The sequence below is a fragment of the Choloepus didactylus genome, chromosome 19 (genome assembly GCF_015220235.1).
Source record: "Choloepus didactylus isolate mChoDid1 chromosome 19, mChoDid1.pri, whole genome shotgun sequence".
In the NCBI taxonomy this organism is placed as follows: domain Eukaryota; kingdom Metazoa; phylum Chordata; class Mammalia; order Pilosa; family Megalonychidae; genus Choloepus; species Choloepus didactylus.
In genome coordinates this window covers 21,050,278-21,076,091 of record NC_051325.1, presented here as the reverse complement: position 1 = coordinate 21,076,091, position 25,814 = coordinate 21,050,278, and the positions used below count along the sequence as shown (strand labels likewise).

The following is a 25,814-nucleotide window of genomic DNA, read 5'->3' as shown; positions in this document are numbered from 1 at the left end:
TAAATAGCAAAAATTTTTTGAGGTTTTCCACCAGTCTTTATCAAAAGCCTGGAAAATTTCAGCTACTATTCTGATATCATTTTCCATACATAACAAATATTCAGTTATTTGGGAATGTCTGGATTACTAAATTTTTCAGTTTTTAACTAATTCTTGGTATTATGTGCACATGATCTGATAAAGAGCAACTCTATTTTTCTACCCCATACCTCATCTTTTTTTGCCACTAATTCCCATCTCAACCCACAAACCTGCATACTTATTTACATCATTATTCTTGTTATTTCTCTCTGCTGGGATGTTCTTTCTTTTCACATCTGATTATCTAAGCCCATCTTGTCCTTTGATGCCTTTCAATGCTTTCCTCCTTCTGAAACCTGCCTGTGGTAACCAGCTTCAATTTGAACAAGCACAGTTGATACAATTTTTTCCTTCCTTCCTTCTTTCCTTCCTTCTAGCATGCATTCAACACATATATATTGTGCTTCTATTATGCACTAAGGTTCAAAATTAAATAAAACCAACCCAGCTCCCAACCTCATAAAGTGTGCCCTATGGTGGAAGAGACAGAAATAAACGTGTTTATCTAGTCTCTATACTTAATTTACAAGCCCCTAGAGGGCAACGACCTCTTTTCATCCTGCAGTACAAAAGAGATTCTCAAGACTGCGTCTTAATTAAGTAATGCCCTATTGCGAATCTGACATTGATGCTCATAATTGACTTTGCGTATTTGCTCCTAGGACTCTGACTCAGTTTTTCAGTGCACAAATGTTGGTCATCCCTGAGGCAGTCCTAAAACCCTCTGTGAAAGGAGATCCTGTCCTCGAAGGCCAGGACAGTGCCTGATTTCTAGGGATTTACAAGTCAAGTCACTGCTTGTACTTTAGTTTCAGTCGTTCTACCTCTTCTGAGACTATCTGAGCTGGACAGTAAGTCCTTCAACCGACTCCAGCCCCAAGGTCCAATTCAGTAACATTTACACTTGCATAGCCCTTATCTAGCCATAATGAAAATTAATGAACATGTGAATTTAGCCTAAAAGATAATTTCAAATTAAAGTTTCTCTTTTCAAAATGATTCAAAAGAGATAAAGTAGCAAGTTTCTCCCAGTACACATAAAATATGAATTGATTTCCCCAAACTGAAATTATAAATTATTTTTAAATAAAGGCCCTGTGGCTATTTCACTGACTTTCTGCATCTGTCCTTTGTCATCTCCAAAATCAAGCAAACAATTACCATCTGAGACATAATCCATACACATGAATAAAGAGTATTTAAAAATCGCAGTGCCAACTGTCATCATCTGTGTGAAATTAATAGGTCTCTCTTTAAACACTGTCAGTTGTTGAATGCCCGCCACTTGGAGAAGCATTTGTCCCTTTAAATTATAAAATTTCCTAGAGCAGAGAACCTATAGTGGATGTCTTCTCTACTGCAATTAGCACAAAATATGTTCTTGGAATTTGGTCAACTCCAAAACTAAATAATAAACCTCACATCATAAGAAACAACATTAAAAACCTCTAAGTCATTTCCTAGTGAAAGCTCCCCCCCCCCCCACCTCCTGTCATTCGGATCCCATTTCCCAAGGAAGGAAACAGCGGGAGCGCAGTATCTGAGGCTGCAGAAAAGCATTGCATTTAGAACTTGTTTTGGTTATTTTATCCTAAACCTACTTGACTTCATTCATCTACATCCAATTTGTAGTTAAAAAAAAAAAAAAAAAAAAAAGCTGAAAACACCACCAAAAGAATGACCAAAAAGAAAGAAAATGGCATTTGAGTTAAATTTGCCCCTAATCTGTATTACGTTACCAAGGCGCTCTCTCCCCTCCTGCAACCACCAGTAAAGGGGAGGGGTTAGGAGGGAGCTTCATTAGCCATAATGATAATTACATGCACTTTCAAAGAGGCTTTTATCCCCAAGGCTTGAAGTGCTCTATAAACATTAATTAATTTAAGCTCTGGGTAGTCCAGCACCATTAGGTCTTTTGTAAAGAAGAGTAAACAGAAGTGCACAGAAGTTAAGTGGTTTCACTCCAGGCATTCACCCAGGCAGCAGCATAGCTGGGAATCACAGCCTCCAGCTGCAGGCGCCAGGAGCCCTACAAGGAAGATACTGCAAAGCTCAGTGGGGGAAAGTGAGGAAATGGCTTTATTTAGCCAGAATAACAGGTAAACAGTGCAATAGAGCTGATAACACAGTCTTCGGCAGGTAGAAGATTACGGTAACCCCCCCACCCCACTTTTTTTTTTTAAGGCAGTGCTTCTAGAACTTTAATGTGTATACTAATCACCTAGGGAATCTTTTAAAAATGCTGTTCCCGAGTCACTGGGTCTGGGGTGGGGCCTGAGAGTCGTCACCTCTAACAAGCTCCCAGGCAATGGTGTTGGCCCAGGGACCCCATTGTGTGATAACTGCCTGGCATTTTTCTTTATTGTTAATTTTTTTTTCTTTATCCAACTCTGTACTACTTCACTTTTCTCAGTACCCATTTGCTACTTTTTTAAATTGGTCTTTCCCTCTTTTAAACTGATGTGTAATATTTATAGAGTGAAACACAGAGATCTTAGATGTGGGTTCTGAAGTTTATAGAAAGAATCCACCTGGGTAATCCACAACCCTATCAAGACAGAGATCATTTCCATCACCCCAGAAAGTTAACAGTCCACATTTGGTTTAGCCAGTTTATGGGATATATCTGCACAAGGTCAAAATAAAAATACAGCATTAGTTAACTTCCATAATGAGAGGCATACTATTCCTCTATGCCTTTTCTGTTTGTTTGTTTTTGTTTTTTACATTTTCATTGTGGTAATATATACCAACACCCAATTTCCATTTTAACCACTTTCAATGTGATTAACACAACTCAATGGTATTAATAACATTCATACATTGTGCTATCATCAATACCATTCATTACCAAAATGATTTTATCTCTTCAAACAGAAACTCCATACCTAAAAGCAATACATGCCTTTTAAATTAAGAAAATGGAGTCATCACAAATCTCCTCATTTCAGTGTGACCTTCTTTGGAATTTGGAGACAAGTTGCCAAAATACCATGTTGCAAATATCAGCCCAATTCTTCCAGCAGGTCTGCCTGGGCTCTTCCTATAAAACTCACAACACAAATTTCACTTAATGATACTGATCGTTGGATATTAGTATTCTTAGGGTTTTGCAGTCTGTCCCTTAAAGAGGAAGCAATAGTTAGAGGCAAATTTGCACTGTTGGACTAAGGAAAAGAATCTGTTTAGGCTGATAAGAAACAAACCACAGGACTGTGTTTAAACAATTCTAACTCACAGAGATGAAAAGGAAGACGTTTAATCAGTTGGTCCGAGTTTTCTTTCCTCTTACGTGAAGACAGACATCTGGACATTTGGAAACATTTGGGCAATTAACTCATTTTTCCAGTTTTTAATCATGAACAAATTAATTTAGTGACTCTTATTGAGAGCAGGGTTGTCTGCAACGCAGGCTGCTGGGTGCCTCCAGCGATGGAGCTGGAGGAGCATAGGGCCTGCTGTGGAAAACAGTGTAGTCGCGTTTACAGTCACTTTCAGAAGGTATGAACAGAGAAAGAAGGAGGTTCAATAAAGGTCAAATCCATCTGGGAAAACCAGGGAAAAGCTGAAGGTGGAGGGTGCCTTTGAGATGGGACCTCACAGGTGCCAAGGGGGTAGCAGGGTAATAGGTATTTGGGGCAAATGGAAATGGACAATTAAAGGCATAATTGTGGGAAGAAATGCATGGAAGTGTTGGGAAACAAGTTCTTGTTACCACATCAAAAGAGAAAAAAAGACCAACCTATTATTAACACCTTGTATTAGTTTCGTACATTTACTGTAATTCATGAAAGAACATTCTTACACTGGTACTAACTATAGTCCATACTTTACAATAGGGTTCATTGTGTTATACAGTCCTATGTTTCAAATTTTAATTTTTATTCTAGTAATATATACATCCTAAAGTTTCCTCTTGTAACCACATTCACCTCTACAGTATTACACTCACAATAATGTGCTACCATCACCGCCATCCATTTCCAAACATTTACCATAAACCTAAATAGAAATTCTATACAAGTTAAGCATCAATTCGCCATTCTCTAACCCCAATCTATATCCTGATAACCTATATTATAGATTTTAACTCTATGAGTTTGTTTATTATATTTAGTTCATATCAGTGAGATCATACAGTATTTCTCCTTTTGCATCTGGCTTATTTCACTCAACATAATGTTCTCAAGGTTCATCTTTATTGTTGCATGCATCAGGACTTCATTCCTTTTTATGGCTCAATAATATTCCACTGCATGTATATACCATATTTTGTTTATCCACTCATCAGCTGATGGATACTTGGGTTGCTTCCATCTTTTGGCAATTGTGAATAATGCCACAATGAATATCGGTATACAAATATCTGTTTGAGTCCCTGTTTCCAGGTCTTCTGGGTACATATCTAGTAGTGGGATTGTGAAATCAAATGCGAAACATCTTTTCAGTATTTTGCCTATTTTTTAATTGGGTTGTTTGTCTTTTTGTTGTTGACTTGTAGGATTTCTTTACATATTCTGGATTTTAAACTCACATCGGATATATGGTTTCTAAATATTTTCTCCCATTGAAGGTTGTCTTTTCACTTTAGTAACAAAGTCCTTTGATGCACAAAAGTTTTCAATTTTGAAGTACCACTTATCTATTTTTTTCTTTTGTTGCTTGTGCTTTTGGTGTAAAGTCTAAGAAACCACTGCCTACCACAAGATCTTGAAGATACTTCCCTATGTTTCCTTCTAAGAATTTTATAGTCATGGTTCTTATATTTAGATCTTTGATCCATTTTGAGTTGATTTTTATATATGGTGTGAGGTAGGGGTTCACTTTCAAACTTTTGCATATAGATATCCAGTTCTCCCCAAATCATTTGTTGAAGAGACTGTTCTTGGCCAGTTGCATGTACTTGGCAGTCTTGCCAAAAGTCAATTGGCCATATATGTGCAGGTCTACATTTGAACTCTCTATTCAATTCCATTGGTCAATATGTCAATACTTATGCCAGTACCATGCTGTTTTCACCACTGTAGCTTTGTAATATGCTTTAAAGTCAGGAAATGTGAGCCCTCCAACTTCATTCTTTTTCAAGACATTTTTGGCTACTCGGGGCCCCTTACCCCTCCAAATAAATTTGATAATTGGCTTTTCCATTTCTGCACAGTGCTGTTGGAATTTTGATTGGGATTGTGTTAATCTGTAAATCAATTTGGGTAGAACTGACATCTTAATGATATTTAGTCTTCCAATCCACGAACATGGAATTTCCTTCCATTTATTTAGGTCTTCTTTGATTTTCTTTTAGCAATGTTTTGTAGTACCTTTGTGTACAAGTCCTTTACATCCTTGGTTAAATTTATTCCTGGATATTTAATTCTTTTCGTTGCTATTGTAAATGGAATTTTTTTCTTGATTTCCTCCTCAGATTGCTCATTACTAGTGTATAGAAACACTACCCATTTTTGCATGTTGATCCTGTATCCTGCTACTTTCCTGAACTTGTTTATTGGTTCTATGAGACTTGGTGTAGATTTTTCAGGACTGTATACATATAGGACCATGTTATCTGCAAATAGTGAAAGTTTTACTTCTTTTTTTCCAATCTGGATGCCTTTTATTTCTTTTTCTTGCCTAACTGCTCTAGCTAGAATTTCAGCACAATGTTGAATAACAGCGGTGACAGTTGGCATCCTTGCCTTTTTCCAGATCTTTGAGGGAAAGCTTTCAGTCTTTCACCATTGAATATGAAGTTAGCTGTGGGTTTTTCACAAATGCCCTTTATTATGTTGAGGAAGTTTCCTTGTATTCCTATTTTTTTTTTTTAATCAAGAAAGGATGCTGGATTTTATCAAATGCCTTTTCTTTGTTAGTCTAGCTAAGGGTTTGTCAGTTTTATTAATCTTTTCGAAGTACCAACTTTTGTTTTTTTTTATTCTATTGTCTTTTTATTCTTAATTTCATTTATTTCTGCTCTAATCTTTGTTATTCTTTTCATTCTGCTTCCTTTGGGGTTAGTTCACTGTTCTTTCTCTAGTTCCTTCATGTGTGCAACTGGGTCTTTGATTTTGTTCTTTCTTTCTTTTTAATGTAAGCATTTAGGGCTATAATTTCCCTCCCTGCACTGCCTTTGCTGAATCCCATAAGTTTTGATATGTTGTGTTCCTGTTTTCATTTATCTCATGATGTGTACTGATTTCCCTTGCAATTTCTTTTTTTGACCCATTGATTGTTTCAGTATAATTTTATTTAACCTCCACATATATGTGAACTTTCCAATTTTCTGCCTATTATTGATTTCTAGCTTATTCCACTATGGTCAGAGAAAATGCTCTGTATAATTTCAAGCTTTTAAATTAATTGAGGCTTGCTTAGTGACCCAACATGTGGTCTGTCCTAGAGAATGGTCCATGTACATGTGAGAAAAATGTATACTCTGCTCTTTTGGGGTACAATGTTCCGTATATGTCTGTTACATTTACTTCACTTATATTACTCAAGTTGTCCATTTCCTTATAGAATCTCTGCCTAGATGTTCTATCTATTGATGAGTGCAGTGTGTTGAATCTCCAACTATATATTGTGGGGACATCTATTTCTCCCTTCAGTTATGATTATATCTTCTTAGTGGTTTACCCCTTCTATTAATAGAGAGTGTCCTTCTTTGTCTGTTATAACAGCTTTGCATTCAAAGTCTATTTTGTCCTATATTAGTATAGCTATCTCAGCTCTTTTTGTTACTATTTGCATGGAATACCTTGTTCCAACCTTTCACTTTCAACCATTTTGCATCTTTGGGTCTATGGTGAGCCTTCTGTAAACAACATGTATTTGGATCTTGCTTTTTTTTTTTTTTTTTAATCCATTCTGCCAATCTATGTCTTTTGATTGAGGAGTTTAATCCATTAACAATCAGTGTTATACTGTAAATGCAGTGCTTACTTCAGTCATTTTATCCTTTGCTATTTATATGTCATCTTTTATTTTTTGTCTCTATTTTTTACCCTTTTAGTTGGCCTTACTAATAATCTTCATTTCTTCACACTACTCCAAGCCACTCTCTCCTGCCTTTTCCTTTCAACCTGCAGAACTCCTTTTAGTATTTCTTTTAGGGCCAGCCTCTTGTGGATGAACTCTCAGTTTCTGTTTAACTGTAAATATTTTAAACTCTCACTCATTTTTGAAGGACAATTTTGCCAGATAAGGAATTTGGGGATGGTGGTTTTTCTCTTTCAGTACCTTAAATATATCATACCACTGCCTTCTCACCTCCATGGTTTCTGATGAGAAATTGGTGCAGTCTTATTGTGGAATCCTTGTATGTGATGAATCACGTTTCTCCTATGCTTTCAGAATTCTCTCTCTAGCATTTGACATTCTGATTAGTATGTGTCTCAGGGTAGGTCTACCAGGATTTATTCTGTTTGGAGTATGCTATGCTTCTTCATGTCTTACATAAGAGTTGGGAAATTTTCAGCCATTATTTCCTCATCTATTCTTTCTGCCCCTTTTCTCTTCTCCTTCTGGAATACCCATGATGCATCTGTTTGTGCACTTCATGCTGTCACTCACATCCCTGAGACACTCCTCATTTTTTTCTATTCTTTTCTCTCACTGTTCTTCTGTCTGTGAGATTTCAATTGTCCTGTCTTCTAACACACTGATTCTTTCTTCTGCCTGCCCAAATCTGCTGTTATATGCTGTTTCGGTTTGCTAAAGCTGCTGGAATGCAATATAACAGAAACAGTTAGCTTTTTCAATGGGGTTTTATTAAGTTACAAATTTACGGTTCTAATGCCATGAAAATGTCTAAATTAAGGCATCAAGAGATACCTTCTCTGAGGAAAGGCTACTGGCATTTGGGGTTCCTCTGTTACATTGGAAGGTCCATGGCAACATTTACTGGTCCTTGTATCCCAGTTCTGGTTTCAGTGGCTCTCTCCAAATGCCTCTGGGTGTTTCTCTCTGGGCTTTTACTGTCTTTTATCCTCTTCACAAAGGACTCCAGTAAAGGATTAAGACCCACCTTGAATGGGCTGGGTCACATCTCAATTGAAATAGCCTAACCGAAAGGTCCCACCCACAATAGGTCTGCCCCCACAAGAATGGATTAAAAGAACATGGTCTTTTCTGAGGTACATAACAGATTCAAACCAGCATGTATGCCTCTAGAGTACTTTTAAACTTTTATTGTGCTTTTCATCCCCATAATTTGTTATTTTTTCTATTTATACTTTCAAATTCTTCTTTTTAATTTTTTTTAATTAAAAAATACTGAGATATATTCACACACTGTATAATCCATCCAAGGAATAAAATCAGTGGCTCACAGTCTCACCACATATCTGTGCATTCATCACCAGAATCAATTTTAGAATATTTTCATTACTCCAAAAAGAAAAAAAAAAAGAAAGAAAAAGAAGAAAGTAATAAAAATAAAAGCAAAAAAGAACACCCAAAGCATCCCATACTCCTTATCCATCCCTATTATTTATTTATTTATTGGTCTTTACTTTATTACTCATCTGCCCATACACTGGATAAAGGGAGTGTCAGTCACAAAGTTTTCAGAATCACATGGTCACACGATAAAAGCTATATAGTTATACAATCATCATCAAGAATCAAGACTACTGGATTACAGTTCAACTGTCTTAGGTATTTACTTCTTTCTATTCTAATACACTCAAAACTAAAAAGGAATACCTATATAATGCATAAGAATAACCTCCAGAATGATCTCTCAACTCTTTTTTAAATCTCTTAGCCACTGGAGCTTTATTTTATTCCATTTCTTTTCCCCCTTTTGATCAAGAAGGCGTTCTCAATCACATGATGCCAAGGCCAGGCTCGTCCCTGAGAGTCATGTCCCACATAGCAGGGAGGGTAGTGAGTTTATCAAATTCTTCTTTATGCTCACACAATGTCTTCCTCATATCCTTTATCTCTTTAGCCATATTTTCTTCATCTCCTTGAATTGATGTTGGAAATTTGTTTGAACTTCTTTGATAAGTTATTCCAAATTCTGTGTCTCCTTTGAAGTTTTAATTTGTTCCTCTGACTGGGTCATATCTTCCTGTTTCTTAGTGTGGCTTGTAATTTTTTGCTGATGTCTAGGCATCTGATTATCTTGATGAGTTTTTTCTGAAGGTCAGCTTCTCTCTCTTGCTTAGGGTTTTATTGTTGATTGGCTTTGTGTTAAGGCTCTTGATGCTTAGTCTGCCTTATTTTAGACCTTTAGAATAGCTGTGTTTAACTGATCAGATTTTTTCATCTCTTCTTTATCTGATTTCCTGCCCTGGATATTCAGTACAATTTTTGAAATTGTACTTTTTCTGCAATTGTTTCATCTCCAGGAGGAAGCTTCCTTTCCTCTGTTCCTTCTCCAGGAATCTCGATCTGTTCTGTTTTTGTGCATAATTTTGTCCCCAGCTCCTATGATTTGTTTAAATTCTCTCCCTTACTCAGTCCCCTGTTTTCCTTGCACTTTTCAGTTCTGGGAACCTCCTGTCTTACAGCCATTCAATTTAAACCAACCCCCTTCTCCCTCCCCCTTTTTTTTTCTCCCCGAGGCTTTTCTGCCTCATGTTTCCTCCCCATTAGGGTATCATGCCCTGAGGAGCCAGAAGGGATCAATCCAGAAAGGTGGGTCTCTGCAGAAAAGTCCATTTTGCATTTAGGTGGTCCAGCTGACAGTAACCAGAGTAAGTGAGTGCACTACTTTCCAGCCGTGGCTTCTTCCCCACCACGCCCGCCCCAGTGCTGCATACAGATGCGTTCAGCTCTCCCAAGCAGATGGTGTTCCACCCTGTGTCTCTACAGACTTGGTACCTGGTGCCTGGATATACAGGGGGTCCTAACCCCCTGAAAGTGGCTCTATAGTCTGTGACTGTAGTGAGAGGGAGAGTCCCAGTCTCTCTGTTTCTGAGGGATTCCCAAGCTGCACAGGACCAAGTGAGGGAAGGGAGTGACCCTGGCATTCCAGGATGGCGATTTTCTACCTGGTATTTTTCTTTTTCTTCACTTGAGCATCTGTGGAGTCCTTCTCCAGTCTGTCCTCCAGAGTTTTAAGCAAGTGAGATTTGTGCTTTTATTCACAGGATCTCTGGGGAGGTTTTTCCAGGGGATGTCTTACATCACCATGTCAGCTGCTATCTTTGCTTTTAATATAATTTATTGAACTGTAAATTTACGTACTTTAATGCTTAACAACGACCATGTTTAAAACCAGCTCACAAAATTCCTGGAAACTTAACAGCCAGCTCTCTTAAGCCAGCTTCAGCCACTGCTAATGGATCACTACAATGCAAGACAGCTACTGATGATGGTGGGTTGAATGAGTTTCCTGAGCTAACAAAACATTTGTTTTATTATTCAAATTCTAGAAAAGTTCTGTCTTACCTTGGCATTCATTAATAAGCAGTTTTTGAGCTGGGAATATAATTAACATGTATCAGATGTTGCTGTGTGCTGGTTATCAGGAGATGGAAAGTTGTTAGAGATCAGGCACTTGATGCTGAAGGATTATAGCATGTTCAGTCGGATTGACTGTGTAGATCTAGCAATGGAGAGTGCAGCGCTGTGTGATGGTAGCACAGTATTGTAGGTGCACTGTCCAAGGATGTCTGTGAGTGGGGTTGAGGGAGGAGGGTGTGGTATCAGAGGGAAGGATGGACGATAAGAGCTCAGTGAAACCTACAGTGGTCAGTGATGGTGAGTAAATACACAAATGTAAAATTGTTTTACCTTGAGGGATGTTGAAAAGAGGAGGGTATTGGGGGAAAGAATATAACCAATGCAACTGGAGTCTGGGATTAACAATAACGCTGTAGTATGCTCCCATCAAATGTGACGGGGCAATATACCAAAGCTGAACATCTGGGAGAGAGGGATGTAGGGGAGGGGTACAGGATTCTTGGTAGTGGTGTTATTGACTGACCTTATTGCTGTATTGCTATATTTTATTTTCTTTTTACTTTTCCTTTTATCCTTATTATTCTTTTATTTCAATTCTTTTTTTTTTTTTTTTGAGTAATGAACATGTGTAAGCACTAATTGTGAAGACGAATGCACAACCATATGATGATACTGTAAACAATTGATTATACACTATGGATGATTGCATGATATTTGAATATATCCCTATAAAATTGCAGGGGAAAATAATAAACAGAGGGACACAAGTGTTGGAGAGACCTTGGAGGGAAAGATGCATGTATTCACTGTGGATGGGGAAGTAGAATGGTATAGCTTATCTGAAGGTCCCACAAGAAGCCAGGTATGTAGGGGTTTCAAGGTTCTGCAACCTCAGTACGGGGTATTTACTTGGAAGGTCGGAGAACAGGGACACGAATGGACATTTGTGCACCAGTATATATGGCAGCAGTATTCGCTGTTTGCAATAGACAGAGGTGGCCTAAGAGGACGCTGGCTGATGAAAAGAATGCTGAACTGTGGTGTATGCATCCAATAGAAAATTGAGGGGCTACAAGAAGAAATGAAGCTGTGAAACATGCAACTAGGTGAATGGATCTTGAGTACAGCATTTTGAATGAAGCACACCAGAAGTGGGAGGACAAACATTATAATGCCTCATTGATATGGACTAACTATACTGTGTAAACTCTGAGAATTGAATCTTAAAGCACAGTTTATCATGGAAAGGCTTAGTGTAATGGTCACTAGATTCTAAGCTCTTACAGTAGTCACATCTATTTCTGAGTTGTAATGGTTGTCTCTAAATCCTGAGATGCTGAGCTCCTTGTGTATAACCTGGTTGGTCTCTGGAACTTTGGGTATCTACGTGACACATGAGAATTGGAGCTAGAACTTGGCAGCTATGAATGTCAGTATCACCCCATATGGCAACTGTTGAAAGAGCTGAAAAAGAATTCAGACTTTAATTAGCAATTTGAACGAAGAGGATCTGGCTAGGACTAAGGCAAATCAGGCCCAAGGGTAAAGGATGACACTGACTGGGTTTTACAACTACAACTTAGGTGTGAGCCTGTGATTAAAAAAGCCACTTTTCCCTACACACTGCCTCCCTCCACCCCAAACAATAGTTGGAATAGCTGGAGGGAAATTCCTGAAGCTGTCAAACTGCAACCCAGTGACCTTGATTCTTGAAGACGACTGTATAACTATGTAGCTTGCATAGTGTGTCTATGTGACTATGAAAACCTTGTGGCTCACATTCCCTTTATCCAGCAAATGGTCAGATGAGTGGAAAAATGAGGACAAAAATTAGATGAAGAATAGAGTGGGAGGGAAGGGATAGAAAGGCTTAGGTATTCTTTTTTGCTTTTATTTTTATTTTGGAGTAAGGAAAAGTTTCAAAAATTAATTGTAGTAATGAAAGCACAACTGTATGATGGTGCTGTGAGTAACTGATTGTACACTGTGGATGACCATAGGGTGTGTGAATATATCTCAATTAAACTGTATTTTAAAAAAAGTAAATGAACAATGGGGAAAGGAGGGGAATGGGATGTTTTAGATATTCTTTTTTATTTTAATTTTCATTTTATTATTTGGAGTAATGAAAATGTTCAAAGTTTGTGGTGATGAAAGCACAACTATGTGATGATACCATGAACAACTGATTGTATACTTTGAATGACTGTGTGTTATGTGATTATATCTCAATTAACTTGCATTAAAAAAAAGAAAAAAGAAAAAAAAAACAATTAAAAAATGTTACTGTGTGCCAGTTACTGGTCTAGATCCTTTATTTTTTTTTTTATTTTTTTAATTAAATTCAGTTTTATTGAAATACATTCACACACCATACAATCATCCATGGTATACAATCCACTGTCCACAGTATGATAACATAGTTATGCGTTCATCACCACAATCTATCTCTGAACATTTTCCTTACATCAGAAAGAACCAGAACAAGAATAAAAAATAAAAGTGAAAAAAGAACACCCAAATCATCCCCCATCCCACCCCATTTGTCCTTTAGTTTTTATCCCCATTTTTCTACTCATCCATACACTAGATAAAGGGGGTGTGATCCACAAGGTCTTCACAATCACACTGTCACCCCTTGTTATCTACATTATTATATAATTGTCTTCAGGAGTCCAGACTGCTGGGTTGGAGTTTGGTAGTTTCAGGTATTTACTTCTAGCTATTCCAATACATTAAAACCTAAGAGGTGTTATCTATATAGTGCATAAGAATGTCCACCAGAGTGACCTCTCGACTCCATTTGAAATCTCTCAGCCACTGAAACTATTTCGTCTCATTTTGCATCCCCCTTTTGGTCAAGAAGATACTCTCAGTCCCACGATGCCGGGTCCATATTCATCCCTGGGAGTCATATTCTGCGTTGCCAGGGAGATTTACACCCCTGGGAGTCGGGTCCCATGTAGAGGGGAGGGCAGCGAGTTCACCTGTTGAGATGGCTCAGTTAGAGAGAGAGAGGGCCACATCTAAGCAACAAAGAGGTACTCAGGGGGAGACTCTTAGGCACCATTACATGCAAGTTTAGACTCTCCTTTGTGGTAATGAGCTTCATAAGGGCAAGTCCCATGATCGAGGGCTCAGCACATCAAACCGCCAGTCCCAATGTTTGTGACAACATCAACACCAGTCCAGGTGAGGATGTCCAACACATCAGCACCTTCCCCCAGATCCTCAGGGCTGGGGAGGGGGAGGCTGTAAATGTATTTTTTATTATCTGCCCAAATTACTCTGGGATGTGTCAGTATTTCACTCCAGCCTATACTAACCTACCGTATCTCACTTCCTATTCAAAGTTCCATGAATTGTGGTGTTTGAACAAATTGACTGTAGAGTTGTACCATTTAGAAAATTTAAATCCTGTACCAAATAGATATCCATTCCCTTGGTCTCATATGGAAGTTGAAGTTTTAAAACACATTCAGTTTCAGCCTTTACTCTTTGGCCTGGCTTGCCCTGGTCTTAACCAGACCTGCTTCATTCATATCACTAATTAGATCCTTTATTATTAACTGAATTAATAATACAAAATGCCTACAAGTAGTTATCATTATTATTATTCCCATTTTATGACGAAAATTGGGGCACAGAGGTTAGCAGATGTGAACACTCTCTTTTGAAGTTAAGATAAATAACATGAAGTAAAATCTCTGCCTTCAGCAATTTCTTAAAGATGCATGTGAATATTAATCTATTTCATATGCAAATAGCCATCTTAAGGTCCACACATCAAACTTGAGGATCTTGTTCAGATACTGCAAAGTATTTGCATTTTCAACAACCTCAGTGCACTTAAACGCATGGTCCATATTAATCAAATGTGCCTCTTTAGATTAAAAAAAGAGACAAATTGAACAATAATATAAAAACACAATGATTTGGCCCAGTTAACATGGTCAATAGCTGCATTTTTAATTTGCAATAATTTATCATACATTTGTATAGCAATTGCCTGTTTCTCTTCATGCCACGACTTGCAGAGATTTAAGTTATAATAATTGTTTATATGCTGATATAAACCATAAGATCTGCTAAATGAAAAACAAAGAAAGTGGTTTGTAATGTCAAACCATCTTTTTAAACTTCAGAGCAGGGATGGGGTTGGTTGATTTAGCCTAAGAAATACAAACACTGAGGATAAACTCACCTCTTAAAACAATTTCTGATGCAACTCTTTAAACCCATTTTGAAATTGCAATAAATTGTGTTTCTCAGAAGAAAAAAAGTGTTTGTCCAAGTGCTTGTCACATTGGCTCAAGCCAAAACAGCTTTGCAAAATTCATCTCACATAAAACTTAACAACGTCCTAGGACTTCTCAGAGTCCTCAAGAACATAATAACTCAAATAATATTACTAAAGTGTCTATATGTTTAAAGACCTACTTAATCAGTCTTTTGAGTGCTGACTGGTTTTGGGTTTCCATAGCTGCATTTTAATTTTGAGACATGTTACTCTCAATTCTGAAACGATCTAATTGCTTTCAGAATAGAATCCCCCACCTTTGAAGGAAAGCCGGTGACAGAGATTCCCCAGAGACCCAAATTGTTCTGGCTGTCTGAACCGCTTTTATTCAATTACTTTACATCAGGAGCTCACCCTTCCCCCCCACCATTTCCAGGATCCCTTGTTGCGGTTGTAAGGGGCCCATTTTCTACCTTTGTAATAGGATTCTGTCCCTGGGCATGGAAATACTGCTGGGGCCTCCTTTAATAATTTTAATGGGGTGTTGTTCAAAAAGATATTTATTTGGGATGGGGGAGGCAGTGTGTGGGGAAATGCCTTTGTTAATCACAGGTTTGTATTTTCTTCCCAGTTGAATTAAATCCACTTTAGATTTGGTATCAGGCACCTGGCAGGTTAAGGGTTTTAAGCTGGGAGGGCGGCCAAGCTGTATCTGTTTAGGAAGACATGAAGATACCGTCACACAGCCAGGGCCACCTCCACCAGCCCTGTCTGGCTGGACAGATAAACCGTGGTGAAAATGGGCTGCAGAGGGCAGGGGCAGGTGGGCAGTCAGAGCACACAGAGGCCCTTGGCCCCACCAGGCAGCCGTGAGGGAGCTCACAGGTTGGTGTGTATATTGCTTCTTGACAAAAAGGCTCCCGCACAGGTCCCCCAAGGGGCCTGCCTTGCATAGTGAATTCTGGAAACATAAATCAGGTCGGGTTCTTCCTCTGCGTAAGACCCTCTGCTGGCTTTCCATCTCCCTCAGGATAAATCCAAACCTCTCAGCAGGCCTCTGGCTCATGCCCGCTTCTACAAGTGCATCTTTCATGAGCCTCATTTCTATGCCTTGGACAGGCCATGACTTTTCCCCACCTCAAGGACTGTTTTAAGTGACGGGACCCTCTTCTCCTAGCATGTCCCTCCTCAAATTCAGGTCTCTGTTCAAACATCGGTCGCCGCCTCAGACCTGCCTTCCGGCCCACTGTCTGCCATATCATCCTGGAGGGGGTGGGGAAGTGAGAGCAGGAGGGAAGGTGCCGAGACAGGCAGTGATGACGAGCAGGGGACCACGGAGGGCGCCCGGGGCCTTGATGGCACTGAGGACCCTCTGAGAGGCTGCAAAGAACATGCCTCAGGATTATCCCAATTGCGGAAAGGAACTGGGGTGTTCATCCCCAAGGGGCACACTCCTGTGGCCAGGGAACCCCCTCAGGAAGAGTCACAAGTGCTCAAAGGAGCACATGCTTGGAATCCATCAGTGAGTGGCAAGCGGTAGGGGACAGGGCAGTGCCTGGCCCCAACCATTTCACAATCCCGAGGGTGGCTGGCCCTGGTGGACTAAATGCAAGGGCAGAATTACTGGCAGCATTGCCAGTCCTTGGGCATCATGGATTTGAGCACCAGCTTCTGTTCTACGTGATAAACACTGAGTGGCTCTGTCCGTCTCTGGGGCCCACTGTCCTCAACTGGAAAATGAGAATATGGACCACAGCGGGGTTTCCAAAGTGTGGTATGCTCATGACAGATGGTACAGGAAAAGAAACTGTAGATTTTAAGAAGAAACAGACTATTTAATATGAAGGAGCATTTTTAAAGAATGTATGAGATTACTCTATCCTAAGAACTTAGCAATGTAGTCAAAACCTACCTACAAAGATGTATCACAATGGTATTTTTATTCTTATTTATGTTTATTGAGCTACAATTTATACATAGAGTAACAATTAGTGCACAAATCTAAAGTGTACAGCTCAACTGATTTTTACATAGATATGAACCACCCCAAATCAAGATACAGGACATTTCCAGTACCCTGAAGGCTTTCTCGTGCTCCCTGCCAATCTACACCTCTCCCAAAGGCACCGTTTTGAGCTCTCAATCACCTTAAAGATTAGTTTTGCCTATACTTGAATATCATATAAGTGGAATGAGGTAGAATATATTCTCTTGTATCTTTGTTTCATTAAACATGTCATTGAGATTCATCCATATTATCATGAGTAGCAGTCTTGGGTTCTTTTCTGTTTATGATCAGTATTCCATTGTATGATACACCAACATTCATTGATCCATTCTAATATTGATACACATTTGGATTCCAGCTGTGGAAGACTAGGGATTAAACTGTTCTGCATAATCTTATACATGCCTTTTTGTTGATATAGGCACTGATTTTATTCAATATGTAACTCTCAATGGTATTTTAACCAAGAAAATTTTGTTCCGCCTGAGTGTCCAAAAAATAGAGGTATGGCCAAGCAATTTATGATTTAGTCATACAATAGAATATTCTGTAGCCATCAAAAGTTTTCTTTTAGAGAATTTTTAATGATCATATTTAGTCTGGTTTCAATTATGTCCCAAAACTATGTAAAAATGTGTCCACATGGATGTGGGCTATGTATTTATGTGCATACATACATATGTGTGGGGGGGGTACACAGATGGTATAAACAAGAAAGAATTATACCAAACAGTTAACAATGATCAGAATTATGATCAAAGAATTATGAATAATTTTAATTATAAAAAAATAGTTTTCCATATTTTCAACTGTGAAAATATATTACTTTTATACTTAGAAAAATAATGGTAAAAAGGTTAAAATTAACAACAGAAATCTTCTCTTCGTTAGTAAAATCTTATACTCTGAACTACATTTTCGCAGGGCTTCCTTTTATTTATTATATGTATTTGACATGAACAATATATAAAATCTTACTCCTCACCATACCAGTCAATGAGTCAGGAAAGATATGTCAGGCCAAACTGGGAAAGCTCTGCCAAGGCTGTTTCTGTGATTTCAGTTTTTCATTAATACTATCACTATCCAGCTTTGCAACACTCAGTAAAACCAACCGTTCTATAACAAGGAGAGAAGACAGCATCTGAGTGCTTCAGAAAACAGATGTCCTGTGTGAATCACAATAATCAGAGACTCTAGAAAATATTAGAGGGCATGATATAATAGTGGATTATGTTGCAGACATGAATTTTTTTTATCTTCATTTTATTGTGATATATTCACATACCACGCAGTCATACAAAACAAATCGTACATTCAATTGTTCACAGTACCATTACGTAGTTGTACATTCATCACCTAAATCAATCCCTGACACCTTCATTAGCACACACACAAAAAATAACAATAATAATAATTAAAGTGAAAAAGAGCAATTGAAGTAAAAAAGAACACTGGGTACCTTTGTCTGTTTGTTTGTTTGTTTCCTTCCCCTATTTTTCTACTCATCCATCCATAAACTAGACAAAGTGGAGTGTGGTCCTATGGCTTTCCCAATCCCATTGTCACCCCTCATAAGCTACATTTTTATACAATTGTCTTCGAGATTCATGGGTTCTGGGTTGTAGTTTGATAGTTTCAGGTATCCACCACCAACTACCCCAATTCTTTAGAACCTAAAAAGGGTTGTCTAAATTGTGCGTAAGAGTGCCCACCAGAATGACCTCTTGGCTCCTTCTGGAATCTCTCTGCCACTGAAGCTTATTTCATTTCCTTTCACATCCCCCTTTTGGTCAAGAAGATGTTCTCTGTCCCACGATGCCAGGTCTACATTCCTCCCCGGGAGTCATATTCCACGTTGCCAGTGATTTCACCTTTCAAGTTGGCTTAGCTAGAGAGAGGGGGCCACATATGAGCAACAAAGAGGCATACGGGAGGAGGCTCTTAGGCACAATTATAGGGAGGCCTAGCCTCTCCTTTGCAGCAACCGTCTTCCCAAGGGTAAATCCTATGGTAGAGGGCTCAACCCATCAAACCACCAGTCCCCTACAGACATGAATTTTTTAAGATGTCATATAGGATTGCCAAACATATCTTAATTTTTCCTATTCACTGTTCAGTTATCTCCTAAGAATGTAACTGTAGCTTTATGCTGCATAACCTTCATACTCTCTGTGAAGTCCATATTCTTATATAATATGCCACAAATGTTCATCCTTAAGTCTCAACCAAAGTCAAAGTCAGTTTAGGAAGGAATCTGAGAAAATCCCTGTGCCAGTTTGAAACTATTATGTACCCTAAGAAAGACTATGTTCTTTTAATTCATGCTTCTGCGTGCAGATTTATCGTGGGTGGGACCTTTTGATTAGATTGTTTCCATGGAGATGTGACCCCACCCATTCAAGGTGGGTCTTAATTAGTTTACTGGAGTCCTTAAGAGAGTTCAGGGAGAAAGAGAGAACTCAGAGCCGACACAGACCTAGATGCTTGGAGATGCAGACAGCAAGATGTTTAGAGACGCTAAGCTGAGATGAAGCCCAGAGCTTGCCCTGGAGAAGCTAAGTGAGAACCCAGAGATGTTTAAAGAGAAAGCCACTGGGATCAGAAGCTGAAAACAACACAATCTGGGAGCAAAGGACCAGCAGACGCCAGCCACATGCCTTCCCAGCTGACAGAGGTGTTCCAGACACCATCGGCCTTTTCCTCAGAGAAAGTATCTACCTCTTGATGCCTTGAATGTGGACATTTCATGGCCTTAGAACTGTAAATTTGTGAACTAATAAACCCCCATTGTAAAAGCCAAACCATTTCTGATAATTTGCATACTGGCAGCTTTAGTAAACAATCCAAAGCACAAACTGTTTCCTTCTGGAATTTCTCTAGTCCAGGGGTCAACAAACTATAGCCAACAGGCCAAACCAGCCCACTGTCTATTTTTGTGTGGTCCATAAGCCAAGAATGATTTTTACATTTTAAAATGGTATGTTTTAAATGATTATATAAATACATACATAATATCCTTGATATTTCACCTTGGTCTGCAAAGATGAAAATATTTACATTCTGGCCTTTTAGAAAAAAATTGCTGACCCCTACCACAGTCCATCCAAGGCACTGTAAGCTTTTATTCATATATTGGTGAAAATGAGTGGTGTTCTCACAGAAAGAGTTCTAAGTGGAAATAATGCCATGTGTTCGACATGTCCTTTTTATTTGCCTCCTAAGAATACAAGAATCTATGTTTCCCAGCATTTCTTGCAGCTGGGTGGGATTATGTGACTGAGTTCTGGCCAATGGAATATGGTCTGTCCCTCAAAACTTCCCAGGAATACTTCATATACTCTTTCTCTCTTCTGTTGTCTGCTGGCTAAAGATTCTAGAAAATTCACAGCCACTAAATAGAAGGAGACTGGGGCCCTGAATAAAGAAAGGCTGCCCTTTGTACACCAAACTGGACTGTGGAATAGCAAGAAATAAGGAGGCATTATGTTAAGCCACTGAGCTTTTGGGATTGTTTGTTACAGCAACCAGTGTTACTTTTCCTGACTAATACAAGTATAATTTTTTTTCAATATCACTATGCCTGATCTCACCTTTATAGGTTTACAGTCACATTCACATACAAACAAACACAAATGTGAGAACACTGTACCCCCCAATCTTCACAAATATGCAAAGCATCTCTTTAAAGTATTATTTGGCTTGCATGCCCCCAATGAATAAAACCTATATTCTAAAACACTACTTTTTGTTTGCCATTTACTAGGGATAAAAGCCTACAGTTATTTACTGAGCTAGAAGTTCAGAACCAATTTAGACAGCAGGTAAATAAAGGAAAATCCCAACCTTTTAAAAATAACAACCACCCCAAATTTGAGCTCCAAAAATGTGTAAACAGCTCTTTCATGCTTATTCCTCCACAAGGCCATTTCTCATATAACTTTCATCTTGTTTAGAGTTTACTGAGTGAGAATCTTCAGATTTCAATTTAGACACATCTGGCTCACAAATGAGGCACTGTACCCTCAATCATTGTGAAATCCTTGGCCACAGCCCTGGTGATGAGATCTTGTGTTTATTATAGTTAAGATGTTAGAACCAGTCAGTTCACAAAGTTGTTTTGAGTGGAGACATCTCTGATGTGGCATTTTTGAGGTGTCAGTTTGATCTGCCTCTGATGAGGAATCACTGTCATTAAATTTACTTGTAAATGCAAATTAACCAGTTTTAGCTTCCTTTCGGATACACCCTCACCTGGAGCTGTTGAAAAGATTATGTCAACTACTCTTTAGTTGTTAAAAGAAAGTTAACATTTCCAGCCTGTTGGTTTTTCCTTCATTTGATCACACTCTTTGTAACTTCCCTAAGGTATATTTGGTCTCCTTATATATATTTTTAAAAATGCATTATAAAGCTAAAGTATTTATTATTTGTAAATCATTGAAGGCAATTTTGATTAGTAACAAATGTATTTCTTCTTTGTCTTACCACAAGTCTGGCTTGCTACCAAAAAAAAAAAAAAAAAAAAGCAGTTTGAAGCTAAACTAATAAGAATGAATTAATGATGAATGATGATCACTCTTGATTAGAACAACTAAAACAACTGATTCACAGAGTTCACCGTGAGGATAGTCACCCTCTAATATGGACACAGCCCAGTGCCTCGGGGGATCTGGACAATATTGACAAAAAACTAGAGACAAAGTAGAGTTGGTTCCATGGAAATTAGATGATCTCATTTTTCCTCTCTTTCCACATAAGAAAAATATATCCAATACACCAACATATTCTTGATCAGAAACTCTTCCCAATTAACTTCTCAAAAACGACTCAGGACCTCCGCATCTTGAGACAGAATTCCCAATAATGGGACTACTCAACATCATGGACCCCATGATGTGAGGCACCAAGAAGAAAAACAATGTTATCTGGGTAGGGTAGGATTCCTGCCCCAAGTGCATAATCTGAAATCACCTATGGGGAAGCAATCATACAAGTATAAAACGAAGGTAGGTCTGCAAAATCAACCAGCCTAGACTTTTCAAAAATGTTAATGACTACGAAAGACCAAAAAAGGGGGTGGGGGGCTGCTGGGGACCTATTCAAGATTGAAGGTGATGAAGACACATGACAATGACAACTAAATGAGTGATCCTTAACTGAGTCCTAGACAGCAAAAATAGCTACATTTTACAGGGATGATTGGAGAAATTTGAATATGGGCTGTATTTTAGATACTATTATTGTACTCCTGAGTATGATCATTCTTCTAAGGAGATACATGCTGAAGTATCTGAGGTGCAGTGTTGTACTGAGCAGTTGCTGCTGTGTGACAAACTACTCCCAAACATGACAACAATCATTTACTTCACTAATGACTGTATTTAGGTTGGGCTCACCTAGGTGGTGGCTCCGATCTCCGCCAGGGTTCCATATGTGTCTGTGATCAGCTGTAGGTCAGGGAGATGGCTCTGCATCTCAGGTAGGTTGGTTGTCTTTGGGTGACTAGGCCCCTGCCTCATCATCCAGCAGGGTAGCCCTGGTGTATTCACATGGCAGTGGCAAAATTTAGACAGACAGACAGAGAGAGACAGAGAGAGAGAGAGAGAGAGAGAGAGAGAGAGAGAGAGAGAGAGAGAGAAGGCATGTTAGGCATCTTGAGGCCAAACCACATAATTAACTGATACATCAATTCTGCTGCATTTTGTTGGTCAAAGTAAATCCTGAGGGCAGCACAGATTCAAGGGTGGATGCCTCTGACTCTAGATGGGAGAAGCTACAAGGTCACACTGTAAAAGGCCTGGATGCAATGATGAAAAGACTGTGGTCATTTGTACAATCTACTGTAGAGATATAGGGTGTTCATTCAATTATGCTTGCAACTTTTCTATAAGTTTGACATTTTTCAAAATAAAAAGTTGGGGAAGGGGAAGCATAAGAAGCCAGAAGCAAAAAAGTATATACTGTTAGGTTCAATTTATATTAACTTTTGAAAGGGAAATTTTAAAAATTTAATTAAAAAAAAAAACAAATCTCATCTATGATTACAGAAGTTAGAACACTGGTAACATATGGGGAATTAGTGAGCTGGAGATTGTAAGAAAGAGGCTTCTGGAGGCCTGATGGTAATGTTCTGTTTCTTGATATGATTGATAAAAATGCCAGTAAGTTATACACTTTGGATTTGCACACTTTTGATATGTTATAGTTAAAGTTTACTTTAAAAAAATAAATTAAAAAGAGCATTGGTCTTGGTGCTGGGAAACCTGGGTTTTTGTCCTGATGCTGCCACCAAGTCCCACTGCCATCTTGAGAATGTCTATTTCATTCTCTGGGCCTCAGTTTCCTCATCTGTGTAAGGACACCAGATGAACTCAGTGGGCCCCTCCCAACTCCTAGACTCTGACATTCAATTCTGACCCAATAGTTTACTTGTTTCCTGCCTAGAAATTATCCTTGTCATAACTCTGCAAATAATTTAAATTATGTATAACATATAACCTTAAGATTATGAAGCACTTTTCTCCTCCAGCTATAATGTGTCCCTGAGATTTTATTTGCACAAAAGTAATTACAACAAACCAAAAGCAAAAAAAAAAGGGGGGGGCGTTGTCTTTTGAGTACAGATGAGAACTACAGAAGCGACTGGGCTAGCAGGTAGTCACGGTTTAATATCTCACCAGAAAGGCAGGAAAGGAGCCCTCCCCATAAGGAAGAACCATCACGAACCCTTTCAAAAAGTAAGCCATTATGCTCCCCTCTCTAGCCTTGTGCCAGGGCAGGACAGAGCCCCCTCTGGAATGCGGGTTGCCCACCTCCTCGGCGGTCTCTTGGGTTCTTTGAACAATTAGGGGCTTTTAGAATCAAGTGGGGCGAGTCCTACAGTCTTCACACGCCCCGTGTGCATTTGAGCACCAGGAAGCAGAACGCTGCCCGCGGTCCAGGTGTCCCCAGAAGCCAGCAGCTGCTCCAGGGGTGACCAGGGGGTGCCCCTGCTGGCAGTGATTCTCTCACCTCTGAGCAGTGTCACCCGTTCTCCTAGTTCAGAGACTCTCCTGCAGCAACACGTTGGGCTTTATATTTGTCTGTGTTTCCCTGTAAAGCAGCAGTTTCCTAAAAGTCACATTCATGGAGAAAATGTTTATGGAGTAACTACTGTGTGAATTCAAAAGCAAATGAGACAGATAAGCTCCCTGTCCTCATGCACTCCATATGGAATCCTCTGTCTCTAAGGCATAGAGACCCAGAATTATGGTGTTTACCATGTCCCACCTCACAGTAGCCCCAGAGGAGGCATTCTAAGCCCCAATTTTCTGATGAAAAAACTGAGACTCAAAAGAGGTACGATAACTTGCCCGAAAGGATACACAACTAGTAAGTGGAGTCCATTTGCCTCCTTCTTACTATAGTTCCTTCATCAATGGAATCCAAGCCAAGGGGGTGAAGTGTGCCTGCCTTTTGGAACAGGGTTGGCAAATGAAGCCCTGTGGTCCAGCAGCCTGTTTGTGTACACAAAGTTTTTTTGAAACACAGCCATGTCCATTCATTGATGTATTGTCTATGCCTGCTTTCCCACTGTAACTGCGGAGTTTAGTTGTGCCAGAGACTTTCTGGACCACAAGGCCAAAAATATTTGCTAGCTAGCTCTTTAAATAGTTTGCCCCCCCTCTTGGAACATTATACCCTATAATACGCTATATTAGTTAAGGTAATGCAAGCTCCTAAAGCAAACCACCATATTTTAGTGGCTTAACACAATAAAAAAGTTTATTTCTCACTCACAGAAACAGCCCAGTGAGGGTGTTCCTAGGCAGTGGTGGGGTGGGGGCTCAGCTCCAGAACCCAGGCTGATCATTGCTTTCAGGTCCTGCTGGACATAATCTCCCAGCCAGCAGACAAGGAAAAAGAGAGAGGAGCATGCACAAGAGGTTTTTATAGGCTAGAACTGAAAATGACACCCATCGCTTCTACTCACATTCTATTGGCTAGAACTCAGTCACCTGCCTGTACCTAAATGCAAAGGATATTGGGAAATGTAGTTTCATGGCATGTACACGAACAAGAGGAAACAGGATTTGATAAACACCTAACAGCCTCCGCTATAAATCCTGTATGCTAATCATTTTTACACCCAGAAAAAAGCTCTGTTTTTGACTTTTAAAATCTGCTTTAAAGCTCACATACAGTATGCATGTGTTTTAAAATCATAATGATTCTACACTTTTAAAAAATACATGCTGAAACATTTACAAGTGAAATGAAATGGTGTCTGGGATTTGCTTTCAAATAATTAAAGAGGGAGGAAGCGGATGAGAATATAGATGAGCCAAGATTGGCCATGAGTTAATAACTGTTGAAGCTGGCTGATGGGTACATGATGATTCACTCTATTATTGTCTTTACTTTTGTATATATTTAAAACTTTCCATAATAATGTGTTTTTTAAAGATGACACCAAAACCACTCTTTATTGTCTTGCAACAATCTTTAGTAAAAAAATAAAAGAATAAAATAAAATAAAGTCCCAACAATAATAGACTACAAGGTTCTCTTCAATGGTATTTCCCGTAAGTGTTCTGTCTTAACAATCTTTGCCTATCAGTCACCTGAAGAGCACCTTAAGGAGAGTTAATTTGTTAAGTATGATCTAAATAAAGACCAGACTTGTTACATTCATTAAACAAACTTATTGAGCAATGATTCTAGGCAAGACATTGTGCTCAGCTCTAGGAATATAATGACGATTGGGCAAGTGCATTTGTCAGGACAGGTAACACCAGCTGCTGCAGCAAACATCCCCAAATCACAGTGGCTTTGAACAACAAGGTTTTCTTTCTCACTTATGCAAGGTTAAATGCAGATATTCCTGATCTGACAGCTGTCTTTGGAGTCCTAACTAAGGGATTTTGCTCCTTCCATCTTAGAGTCCTCTGCCATGTAGAAAGGAAAGAGAGATTGTGTAGGGACGATCACTTGGGATGTTTTATGGCCAAGCCTGGAAGTAACAGAGCTCTTTACAGGCCCACCTAGATCCAAATGCTCTCTAGCTGTGAATGCAGGAAGGAGAAAAAAACTGGA

The 25,814-nt window shown here is 39.0% G+C and overlaps 1 protein-coding gene across 2 annotated transcripts in view; it reads right to left on the bottom strand.

Annotated features, from left to right (window-relative positions):
• TASP1 (taspase 1) overlaps positions 1-25,814 on the bottom strand; it is a 656,132-nt gene that overhangs the window by 143,421 nt on the left and 486,897 nt on the right. Inside the window, exon 14 of one of the 2 annotated variants that reach the window (XM_037811849.1) lies at positions 22,209-22,275. The exons of the other annotated variant lie outside the window; for it this stretch is intronic. Within the exon in view, the coding sequence (XP_037667777.1) occupies positions 22,258-22,275 (18 nt within the window). The 3' untranslated portion in view covers positions 22,209-22,257. Of the gene's footprint in view, positions 1-22,208; positions 22,276-25,814 lie in introns of those variants that run through there. 2 annotated transcript variants of the gene reach the window in all.